Consider the following 13,266-nt stretch of genomic DNA (forward strand, 5'->3'; position numbering starts at 1 on the left):
TCAATTTATTTCAGCCCAGGTTTTAGTTTTATAAGTGATGGTCAGTTTTATTTCTTAATTGTTAATTCATCTGAAGATTAAACACTGATGTTTTCAGAGAGTCCTATCACTTCACATGAAATGGCTGCAACAACCAAACAACTAATGTTTCTCTGTAGAGCAGTAGGTTATAGGTTAACATATCCTTAAGGATATCATAATGCCTTGAGTTAACATCAAAAACTTAAGAACGATAAATTCTTCTGGGAATAATGGTATAATAGTGATCTTGGAGTAATTCACTTTGAGGAGTTGCACACCTTTGCTGAGCCAGGATATATAGACCAACTTTATTTTGATGATGTCCTCTGATTGCTCTCACCAAACATAAGCACCTCTAGTCTAATGAATTGGAAATTGGTACTGGCTTGTCCTCAGTGTGTGAACTTAATCATGGGGTCATTTTGTAGATATATCACTCTCTCAGACTTATTAAGTTATAATACACTTTATATCATGCAAGATTATGGCTGATGAAAATGTTCATCATATTAGCAGCTTAATGATTAGGTAATTTACCTTTTTGTAATCTTTTGCTTAGTTTCTACATTCAAATTTCAGGCCAGTGAATTATTTTGTGGACTAGTAACTTTCAGGCATAGCTAGCCCGACTTTGTCAGCACCATAGCCATTATTCTGCGTTTCAGCAAATTGGTAAGCATCTCATCTCCTGCATCTCATCAGTCTTTTCTTCCACTCCAAGTTTATGATATACTTATAGAGATGTTCTGTATTTGAAGGTCTATGCAACAAGGATCCCCTTAGAAGTTTGTGTCAAGAATGCATTACCAGAAACATTGTTAATATTTCTATTAATAATATGAAGACACATGTAATAGTAAAATCAATTTTTCTTGAAACATACCAGAACCATATCACGTTTTCAATACTTTCAGACAATATTAGACTAAAGTGCAATGAGCAATTCTCTCTCTACATGAAGTTGCATGTTCAAATAAGATATAGAGTTATTAGGTTTCAAGTTATTAAGGATTTACTGTAAGTGAAGTTTGATTGGATGCTGCTTTCTGCACAACTGATATAGATTTGTTTGCCAGGACACACATTCAAATTAGTCTTGCATCATTTCTCATGTAAATCCAGATTTATATCCATCAACAAAAATGAAGAAGTCCAAGTATTTCTGGCACGTGGTTCTTTGTGATTGAGCAAGGTAGGGAGCAAGTCATATCATTCCAATTGGAACTCCAGCCCACAGGGAGATATCAAAATAACTGAAGCTAATCAAGATGGTGGGGCCTTCTTTGACCTTTGTTACAGTTTCTACTTGAGGTCTTCCTCAGTCTCCTTGTGGGTTCTATTAATGGCTGGCATTGGTATTGACTCATTTCTTGGCTTATACACAGGATCCACCTCACTGGTGACACTTTGGGATGCTCTATTTAGGGTTTTATACCATTTGAGAGTGAATGGTTTATGTCACGTGTGGAAGAAGATGTGTGTGGGCTGGGTAATAAATTTGGCCGACTTTAGTAGAATTTGTTTGTTTTTCTGTATGTGGTTATATATGAATAGGATGGTATGAATGAAACAAGTGCATGAATATTTAGCTCACTTGACTGAAAGTCAAGGCAGGTGATGTCTAGGGTACATCAGTGACAGAATCTGTAAACATCTTCCTCTGCAGAAACCACTGAATCAATGAAGTTCAATCGTCAATAATGAAGATACCACAGTTTGCTCAAGAGATTTGAATATGATTTTCAATATGGCTGCTGTATCAGTAATGAATTTTGGTATATGGTTCGGTACTGGAGCTTAGCGTTTTCTACACTTTCAGATAAATTTAACCTTTGCACTTGAGCAATACTCATAAATGCAATTTTGAAACAGTAGATGTCTTTCTGAAATTTCCAGAGAATGGCACACAATGGTATGTATGTTCATTCTTTTATTTGGATTTTTAAAATAAGTAGCATGTATTGATATTATCTTTAAATATTTCATAATTAAAAATAATAAAATGTTTAACTATTTTATTCTCAGGAACCACAAGGTTTAGAAAGATGATCCACTGTATAGTGTATACATGATATAACTGCATAAGAATATAAAGATATCATGATTAGCAACATTTGTATTTAGAACTCTTGAATCTTATTTGCTCAAATTTTGCTGTAAAGTTTGCCTCTGTAACAGGGTTAAAAATGTTAAAATATAACTGATGAGTGAGTGAGTGAGTTTAGTTTTACACTGCACTCAGAAATATTCCAGCTATATGGCAGTCTTTAAATAATTGAGTCTGGACCAGACAATCTAGTGATCAACAGCATGAGCAATGGGGAAGCCATGACGTGTGTCAACCAAGTCAGCAAGCCTGACCACCCAATCCTGTTAGTCACCACTTACGACAAGCATGGGTTACTGAAGACCAATTCTAACCTGGATCTTCACAGGTCTATTACAGATGAAACTGCAATTTATTTTTGTAAAAGAGAAAACAAAGGCTTTGTTGAAAATAAGGAAACACTGTGAACATTTTGTTGCTTGTTTTATGCATCTACTCTGTGATGTTTATGTCAAAGTGTTTAAGTAACAGTGATACCAGAAAATTAAAAAATGTTATTAGGCTGTCTTGATTGACAATTTAAACTGTTGATGACACATCTAGGTTAGCTACAATTGTATTGAGAAAATGACAATGTATCCACAATACTGTCCATTAGTACAAGTTGTAAAAATATTCAACACTAATGTTTGTTGCAATTGCAATAAATAAATTTGAAAATGAAAAAATATAGCTAATTCCTGACATGTACAAACACTAAATTAAGGCAGACAGCTAGATGCTATGTTTCATGATAAATAGCTTCATCAGTATGCCAGATTGACGTCATGAATAATAATAAGATGCAGTGTACGTTGATAAATGTTTTACCCAAGATAATGTAACATTTTTTCCAGGAGAATTGCTATTTGCATTCTACGCATAATATTTTCATGTGAGCAGTTTATCTTATTTTTTTACTTTATTCGAATGTCCCCAAATTCTAATGGCTGTTGCTGATTGAGGAGAATCCGACCAGCCAGTGAAGCCAGATACAAAGATGTGGACAACTATAAAAGATGCAGGCAATCCATATTTCCATTGACATTAATATTCACGTTCCCCCAAAGAGCAGTCTTTTTAAACATTTTAAGAAGATTGAAATGCTTAAAACATTTTATCACTTTGATCACAATCATCAAAGTTTAAATCTGAATCAACAACATTGTTGTCCTGATGGATCTGTTCCATGTTTGATGAGTAAATATGCGTAATCAAAGTTTTGTGTCTTACTGAAAGTTTAGAGTTCTGCCTAGTATATTATCATTAACCTAAGACAAACAAGAAAAGCCTTTTAAAAAGGCAACGTTGGAGGCGAGTTACGTCTATTAAAGATCAGTACTTGCATCGCAAATATGGTACTCTCATCTCCAGTATATGACATTTCATATCATAGGTCTTTGTCATGTCTACCCATGTCTTAACTAAGATACATTGCACTTATATACACGAATGCTATGAAGCACCTGTATAGGCCACAATGGAAGAAATCCTTTGTCACACTTTCAAGCACCTGTTACGATTATTACGCATGAAAACTTTATATGAATGACTTCTTTGTAAGTTTACCTACAAGTGCGCCCTATTTTCAAAATATCCAGAGATAAATATTTACAACCCATCAAACATCTCATTCGATCTCTCACATGTCAGCAGCATCATTTTGAATCACGTGACCTGTGACGAGCGGGCATTCCATCCCTAAAATAGTAACACACATGAGCACTATGTAACTCATGTATGTGGGCGCTATGTATCTAGAAAAAGCTAATGGGTGCTACTAAAATGGAATGGATTTTCTGATTCTGCAATTTGAAATCATGCACTGAGCTAGTACAGGTGTGCTCTATTATGTGTAAAATTGTTTTGATTGAAAGTGTATTAGTTTATTAACGTTTTTGATCAGTAAAAACACAGAATGTGTTTAAATTAGAGATATATAGAAAACTCAGTTTCTGCATTAAAGTGGGACAATTATTTGGGATTACCCACATGGTCACATGCCTCCTAATTTGCTACAGCTAATTTCATTGGTCATTTGGAATTGCCAAAATAGAAAGAGACTAAGTATCATTGGTTGATTGTTATTTCGAATATTCCAAGTGTATATAGCAAATATTCAGCCTGATTATAAGATTGGAGGCGTTTCTGCCTCCATCCAATAACAGAGCTACAGATAAAGTTTTGGGTCATTGAGTTATGTACTCACTTGTGTTCATCTCTACTGGGTATTTTAATTTTCCTTTCCTCGGCATTGAGATACCAAATATATTGTACCCAGCTCTCTCAAACTCAATTGGGTGTTTTGCTATTTTCCCTTTATTGTAAAAATATGATAAAGGTTAAATGTTGGTTCACATGTTTGTTGTTCTTATTTGATCTGTAATATGAGAAACGATAAGAAAGACTGCAAGTTGCCAAGTTCATGTGTTGAAATAGAACCTCTGAATATACCTCAGTTATTTTAACTATCCACCGGTATGAAGCTAAGATTTTACATTTTTGTGTGTACACATGTAAGGTCAAATGTATTGAGTGTTTACAAAACTTCAAGCATACTTGTATGCAATAGACTTAATAGTAATGGAGTTTTCATATAAATATTTGTGTAATTTACGCAGATACGCAGCTTATCTGTACCTCTGCAATAAGCCATATTTCCCTGCTTTACACACTTCTTTGGTCCCTTGGTGTATATTGTGTTTAACACTGTATTCATCACTACCCGCCATGTTGTCTGTCCGTAGGTAGTCAAGTCTGGACTAAGCAATACAGTGATTACACCTTGAGCACTGATTTGTGTAATGTATGACCACCCAATCCTGTTACCATTGTTTCTTCCAAGACCACAGTATATATACCAAGTTTCCAGCAATTTGATTGCCTGCATAAATTTCCTACGTACGCATTTGTCAACACACAATCTTAGCTAAACCAACTGCATTCATGAAGGAAAGTCAGAGAATCCCTGGCCGAGTACAGGTTGAGGGAATTAACTAGCAGCCCATGTGTCCTTCTGCAGTATCAGTGAAACAGGTAGCATTCCACAGCTTTTAAAACCTGTCAACATTCATCAGTTTTCTTAAGTGAATTCAATAAATCTTTAATAAACTAAAGCAAAATACACAGCCGAGTATTGAAACCTATCAAGATATGCCTCAAATTTAAACATATTATGTGTATGATGTCAGAATGGAATTTATTTCACATTTGGATATGAAATTTAGGTACTAGTCATGATCAGGGGCGGTGGGGTAGTCTAGTGGTTAAAGCGTTGGCTCGTCACGATGAAGACCCGGGTTCGAATCCCCACATGGGTACAATGAGTGAAGCCCATTTCTGGTGTCCCCCGCCGTGATATTGCTGGAATATTGCTAAAAGCGGCGTAAAACCAAACTCAGTCAGTCAGTCAGACTTATCATCATCAATGGTTTTGTGGGCTTGAATCAGATATTTACAACCCATTCCTCAAGAGATGATCTCAGAGTTGTACTGTAATCGAATTTTAAGCATGTACTATTCATCAAATATCCCATCTCATGTCCTTCCTCAAGAACTGCCTGCTTGTCAGAGAGCTGATATACATCTGTGGCTGAAATGTCATCAGTCAAGTCATTTGTTTCCTGTCCAAAATTTTATCATCCAAAGATTGATCCATTTTATTTTTTTTGTGTGAAGATGTTTTCAGTGAAAAAACTTACATCTCAAGTGAAGAAAAATTCACGCTTTTCAATAGATAGGAACCAGATGGTTGCAGTTAAATGCTGAATTATTAAAAGCAAGATAAATGTGACTGCAGGAACAACAAGTCTTTATGGATGATCAACTTCTTTATTGTACAATAGTGACATTTCGGTATAGATACTTATACCATTTTCAAGCATGAGGTTGTGAATGAGTTGAAACATTGGCGCATTGTACAATATATACTGAAAAGCAAAAGAAATGTCGTAATACTGGAAATGACATATAAGCATCAATGGAGTATTTGAACCTTTTTTTAATGTACACCGAAAGTCAAGTTTGAGGAATACATGAATCGTGGTCGTATAGCCTGTTTTGCTCAAAAAAGTATTATTTGAGATTGAGGTTAGAAATGTTTTTGTTTGTGGAAAGGGAAGAGTTCGCACAAACACAACATTGAAATCGAGATGCACGTGCATCGTGCATGCATTCAGGCATACATTGCCGGCTGGCATTGCAATCGTTCACTTGTTTTTCGAACACAGCAGCTATGGCTAGGTTAAAGAGAGGTGTTGATGGACAATATGACAGTCCGGTCGACGTGTTGTTACACGGGGTTGATCACTACGTGGGCGGTTGTCAGTGCTGTTGGTGATGTTGTATCGCTGTCTAAGACATTCTATCGTTCGTAGGCTGCAATTGAATTTATAAGCAATGACTCGAGCATGTTGACCAGCATCTTGACGTCCAATGGCTTGTTGTCGTTGATGTCTCGTTAAAGTATCCATAGCTGCTGTGTTCAGAAAACAAGTGAAATGATTGCCATTCAAACCGACAATTTATGCCTGAATGCATGCATGATGCACGTGCATCTCGATTTCAATGTTGTATTTGTGCGAACTCTTCCCTTTCCACAAACATTTCTAACCTCAATCTCAAACAATACTTTATTGAGCAAAACAGGCTATACGACCACGATTCATGTTTTCCTCAAGCTTGACTTCCGGTGTATATTAAAAAAAGGTTCAAATACTGCATTGATGCTTAAATGTCATTTCCAATATTATAACATTTCTTTTGCCTTTTAGTATAGAAGTTCATCATCCATAAAGACTTGTCATTCCTATTGCCTACAACTTCTAGAATGCCTCTCAAACAGTTCAAATGTGACTGTGCAAAAGTCTTATATTGGACCCAAATAAGACAGGCAAATAAGAGTATAAATATGAGATCATATTTCTATTATATTTGCTTATTTCAGAAATGATCAGATGAGTGTTTCTGGAATATTCTGTAGTCATAGCACCCGTGAAGGTTGAATGTTGACCTTCAGTAACCCATGCTTGTCTCCCCGGCAAGGTCCGGGTTAGAATGAACCTTCATCAACCCATGCTTGTCGTAAGAGGCGACTAACGAGATCGGGTGGTCAGGCTTGCTGGCTTGGTTGACACATGTCATCGGTTCCCAATTGCGCAGATCGATGCCCATGCTGTTGATCACTGGATTGTCTGGTCCAGACTCAATTATTTACAGACCGCTGCCATATAGCTGGAATATTGCTGAGTGCAACTTAAAACTAAACTAAACTCACTCACTCACTCAATATTAGATGAACAGAAAGCCTTGCTTGTCGTAAGAGGCGGCTAACAGGATCGGGTGGTAAAGCTTGCTGGCTTGGTTGATGCATATCATCATATCCAAGTTGTGTAGATCGACGTTAATCACTGTATTGTGTGGTCAAGATTATTTACATACAACTGTTATATGGCTGGAAAATTGCTGTGTGGCATTAAACAACCAACAAGCTTTGAAGATTAATTACTAGTCATTATCTAACTTGTTTATGTTCAGTTCTGCTCAAATCAGTTGCTCAGCTCCACACGATTCAAGTGTTCACCACAAGCTCTACATTATTCGTATGTGTAGCTGTTTACAATTATGACGTTCAGCCCGAAATAATTCTAGTAATCAGTTCTACACAATTCCAACGTTCCGTTCCACAAATCAGATATACAGTTCTACAATTCAGATGTTCACTTCTACAATTCAGGTGTTCACTTCTACAATTCAGGTGTTCACTTCTACAATTCAGGTGTTCACTTCTATAATTCAGATGTTCACTTCTACAAATCAGGTGTTCACTTCTACAATTCAGGTGTTCACTTCTACAAATCAGGTGTTCACTTCTACAAATCAGGTGTTCACTTCTACAATTCAGGTGTTCACTTCTACAAATCAGGTGTTCACTTCTACAAATCAGGTGTTCAGTTCAGCACTACTCTCATGTTCATCTCTACATGATTCACATGTTTTAAAGTCCTTCACAATTCAGCTGTTATGCATCTAGACACACAAGTGTTAGCCTTTCATTTAAAGCTTCTTGTGCTCATCCTTTACAGGTCAGTCTAAAGACATGAGGTTGAATTCTTACACTGATTTGTCAATTGTCCTCAATGAACACTCAGAACTCTGAGTACTGGACGACAATAAAGTTTAAAATTTGCTTATTCCTAACAATATTACCTTAATTATTTTCAAGCTTCTCTGATTCCATTTCTAATATGGAATTTACAACAGCGTATCATGAAAACAATCATACTGGGTAAATATATCTCAGATTTTAAGAAAATGACCGAAGACATGTTTAGTTGAATGAATTAGCAACTAAAGTTTAGTTATACGGTATGAATATTGAAAGAACTTGTAAGATTTCCTTTTGAATTTCCTGTCTTTCAAAATTGTCCCCAAGGTATTTCCAAGAATCTTCCTTGGGCATGTAGAGCAAGGTCATTGTTGTAACTTCCTGGACTGGGGGAAATTCCTGTTCATTAAACTGGCAAATTTTTGTTCATGCACTGATGCTAACTGAAGTTATAAATTGATTTTGACAACACTAGGCAGAGAATGTTTTTCAACTTTGTCTCAGAGGAGAAGGATAATTTGAAATGTGGTAAAAAGTGTTCTCTGCATATTTGAATTGAAACCTAATTTGCAGAAGCAAGCAGTAATGTTATAAACTAATGTCTTAAAAAGTTGATTTCATAAAGAGTTTTGTATTATCTGTTTTGTAATTGCTTAATGATTGATTCTGTATTACAGACAAGAGAATTTGTAATCTTTAATTAATGGCCCTGTCTGTCACATGTTTAGGAGAGGTGAATTCCCTAATTCAAAAACTCAATAAAAGTCTTATTTCAGACAGTTTATGACCATGGCGTGATATATAGAGCTTGACTATAGATGTGGGTTTAGTCTGAGTACAGGGCATTACTGTAAAATTCTTTTATTAGTGAATACACAATCTTCAACATTTATGTAATAATGTGTACTTACACACAGTGTATATTGCACTAACTTCCATACACAAGGTGTATGCTAAAGTACTACCATTATTACCCTAGTCAATTGATCTAAAGTGAGGACTACAACACGAACTGTCTGTTAGTAGCTGGAAGGTTAAAATCTAATGCCCATCTCATCCCACTAGGTACTCATTCACTGCTGGGTGAACTTTATGTGTTGTACAAGGGCTGTAAAGATGCATTTAGAATAAAACAATATGTATCTATAGAGGAAATAATGACAAAAATCAGACAAGAGACTATCCAGTCTTGACTATCTTAGAAACAGATTCTGTTTGGTACAAAGGGCAAATAATATATACTACCCATCAAAAGTTTAGAATCACTAGTGTAAATGTAGCCACTTACTGTTCTAAACTAGATTTTGCAAAATATTCCATGCTGTTTAAAGGTACTGTTTACACATGAACTGATGTATTGTAAAACAAATTTGTAACATTGAAAAGATTATTGTCATGAGTTCAATAAATGATGAAACTTAGTGAAAAGTGGTGAATTCTTAACAAAACTTTACACCAAAACGCAGCTGTTCACATGCACGATATTTGCACATGCTTTTCAGCAATTTGATGCATGATCCTCATGCAATTCATCTGCATAAGATTTGCAGTTGGTTCCCCCAAGTTGGTGGAGAAATTCAGCTTCAAGGTGTTTATGAAAAGGTTAAGTAGGTCATATCCTGGAGTAGCACCCACAATTCACTTTGTTTGCCAAACAATGTAAATATTTTACCCGATACCACACAGCAAATGCGGCCTGTAGATTAACCAGACAGTACAGTGATGGAGGACCAGACAATCCAGTTGTTGATGTTATTGTCTTGTAGTCTGTCATCACAGAGAGTACTGGGGACCATACATATTTAGTAAACTTGAGTCAGTTATAACTACTGGCTTGAGTACTGTTGAACATGCAGTCAGATAGAAGGTAATGATGGCCTTGCATCTTTATCAGACAACTGCCAGTGGACAGAGATGTGATGAACTAAGGCATTGTGTAGTTTACATAATCTTGTTTTATGTTTGGGAAATTGTTACACAGGTGTGCAGGGAAAGATTGGGATGTTCTTTAAAAGGGTGTCTTGAAGCAGTGATAACAAATATTTATTCTCAAACAAAATCCCTAACAGACCGTACACGTTGAAAATGTGAACAGTTGTATTAATAATAATAATAATATAGATCATTTGTAATGTGCTTGACTCCACAACACTTGGCCATGCTCTAAGCGCAAACACAAGACAGTCAATAGCGAAGAAAAAGAAATGTCTTTAGATGAGATTTAAAACTTGAGAGAGTTGGAGCAGATTTAATGTCTGTAGGGAGAGAGTTCCACAAGAAAGCAGCTGAATGTTTGAAGGATCTATGTCTGAAAGTTTTGAGTTTATATAGAGGCACAACAAGAAGTGATTGATCGGCAGATCTGAGATTCCTCGGTGGGACGTAGGGTGTATTCTGATCCGACGTGTATGCTTCAAGTTTTTGTTGTGGAATATCTACAATGATAGGCATATTAGTGAATAATAGTGTAAGAAATAAACATTTACAGTCAGTGTAACTGACTCTTAAGATACAACAAACAGATATATACTACTCAAAAAAAAAAAGGAAGGCATAGCACAGATTTTCAGGTCTGGTCTCTTTAGGATGAAACGCAAACATTAGTTACTTTAATATTTTGGTGACCAATACCTCCTTGACCCCTTTCCCGAGTTTGAATCTCTTTGTGCAGAAAACGATCACTGAAACTCAACCCAAACCTTATTTTTAGGAATAAATGTCACATAAGACACGGGTTTAAAAAGAAATTCACGTTTTTGTCAAGAAACATGCACTTTTGTACATGATAGGCAATAAATACCCCGGGTTCTGGCCATGTTAGTGACAGTTTTCAAACATGTAGTTGCGGTGTAAAGTCATGCCTAGATTTACTGAGGCTCAACAGAATAATGTGATTGGACATTTGGAAGCTGGTGAATCACAATCAGCGGTGGCAAGGCGCCTACACATATTCCAGAGCACAACAGGAAGACTGTGGCATCGTTTTCAACAGCATGGGACCACACAGGATAGACCGCGCTCCGGAAGACCACGTGTCACCACGCCTGCCCAAGACCGACTCATCCGTTTATAGCACTTACGTCAGATTCCTTTCGGCATCCTCTATCACAACCTCATTGCCTTTTCTCCGCAGAATCTCAGACCAGACAGTTAGGAATTGTCTACGTGAGACCGGTGTTCGTCCAGAAGACCAGCAGGAGGAATCATCCTCACATGACAACATCATCAGCTATGACAGCAGTGGTATGTCAACCATCAGCCATGGCCTATGCAGAGATGGAGAACTGTCATTTTTAGTGACAAGTCACACTTTCTACTGAGATGTCCAGACGGGGAGATCACGTGTGTATGGATGACGTCATGAATGTTTTTCTACAAACTGTGTTCAGGAAGTCAACAGTTTTGGCAGGGGTGGTGTTATGGTGTGGGCGCAGGAAGTCGACAGTTTTGGCAGGGGTGGCGTTATGGTGTGGGCGGTCATTTCATACAGTGGTAGATCTTGTTCACATTCAGGGGAATCTCACAGCTCGACGTTTTTGTGATGAGGTCATCAGGCCACATGTCATTCCGTTCATGAACAGACAAAACGTCATTTTTCAACATGATCATGCTCAACCACATAAGGCAAGGTTGACTACAGTGTTCCCGGCACAGAACAACATTCAGGTTCTTCTTCCGTGGCCTTCATGATCACCAGATCTTAACCCAGTTGAACACTTGTGGGACGAAGATAGATGTGTACGTCAACGTCATCCACAGCCACAGACTCTTCCAGATTTGTTTTGGGCATTGCGAGACGAGTACCAGAACATTCCCAGGCCTGTCATCCGGAATCCGATTCTGTCCATGGGTAGACAGTGTCAGGCTGTGATTGACTCTAATGGTGGCCATAATCGGTACTGATTTCATCTGACCTTGACCTTCATTTACAGTGCAAGTTACTGTTTACCTTGTCTACACTGTCTGCTGTAATCATTACTGTAACTTTGTTCCATTACCATGTCGTGTGATGCTCATATTTTCATATAAAACATTGACAACAATCTGTGCTGTGTTTCTTTTTTTGAGTAGTACACAAGTCTGACAAGATACATTGAGATTTTCACAATTGTTGGTCTTTCTCATTGTTCCAGCAAAGAAGTGGGAAGGATACCATTTCAAAATCTGTTGAAACATATTCAAATGTAATTAATCTGTTCTGTGTTTTGCGATGTGTTTTCGTTTTTTTGTTGATACATTTACAACAACAACAAAATGAATTTGGAGGAAACAGCTTAGCTGACAAAATACCATATCCTTCAGCCCAAGAATTTGTCAGGCAATATTATGTGAGCCACAACTTAAGAAACAAATAAACCAAGCAATATTTAATGTAATATCTGTTCAAAAAATTGAAAATGCAAAAGTTTTTAAAATTGTTCTGCCTTTCTAAAAAATATTTTGAAGTAGTCGTTAGAATAATACAATGTGATGTTGCAGATGGATATAGAAGCTCCTGAAAGGCAACAGACATTGTGTGCCCCATATATATTAATATATTTCAGCAACAGCTATCATCCTTTCTGGTGTACATCTATTCTCCAAAATTAGGATGTAATAAATGCCTCAGACAGATTGGGAATGTTTTGCCATGATGGCTGGAATATCTCAGGAGTATGTACTATGTTCCACAGAACTGATTAGACAGACTGTAATTATGGAGTGTTGATGTGTGTATTACAGGAAGTGGTGTTGCTGGTGTGGATCGCCATGGAGTTCTGTCTACGTCTGTGGTCCTCTGGGTGTCGGTCGCGGTACCAAGGATGTATGGGTAGACTAAAGTTCATGAGAAGGCCTCTCTGCTTAATAGGTGGGTGAAACATGACCACTTGTGGGTCAGATGTCATGTTATTTGATGTTATTTGTATGATGACATTTTATATTCCAAAATATGATCTGTTGATACCAGTGTATGAAATAAGCCAAAAACCAAGCCAGACATCAGGGCTGGTAACTTCAAAACATTTTGAAGTTACCAGCCCAAAATAGATTTAACCAGACCAAATATGGTGAA

At 36.9% G+C, this 13,266-nt stretch overlaps 1 protein-coding gene across 1 annotated transcript in view; it reads left to right on the forward strand.

The window, feature by feature from the left end:
* LOC124286311 (potassium voltage-gated channel subfamily KQT member 1-like) overlaps nt 1-13,266 on the forward strand; it is an 81,170-nt gene that overhangs the window by 10,036 nt on the left and 57,868 nt on the right. The window contains exon 2 of the mRNA XM_046722670.1: nt 12,936-13,062. Coding sequence (XP_046578626.1) covers nt 12,936-13,062 — 127 coding nt within the window. The remainder of the gene's footprint in view (nt 1-12,935; nt 13,063-13,266) is intronic.

This window comes from Haliotis rubra, unplaced genomic scaffold (assembly GCF_003918875.1).
Source record: "Haliotis rubra isolate DU_JTF1 unplaced genomic scaffold, ASM391887v1 Scf38, whole genome shotgun sequence".
NCBI classification, from domain to species: Eukaryota; Metazoa; Mollusca; class Gastropoda; order Lepetellida; family Haliotidae; genus Haliotis; species Haliotis rubra.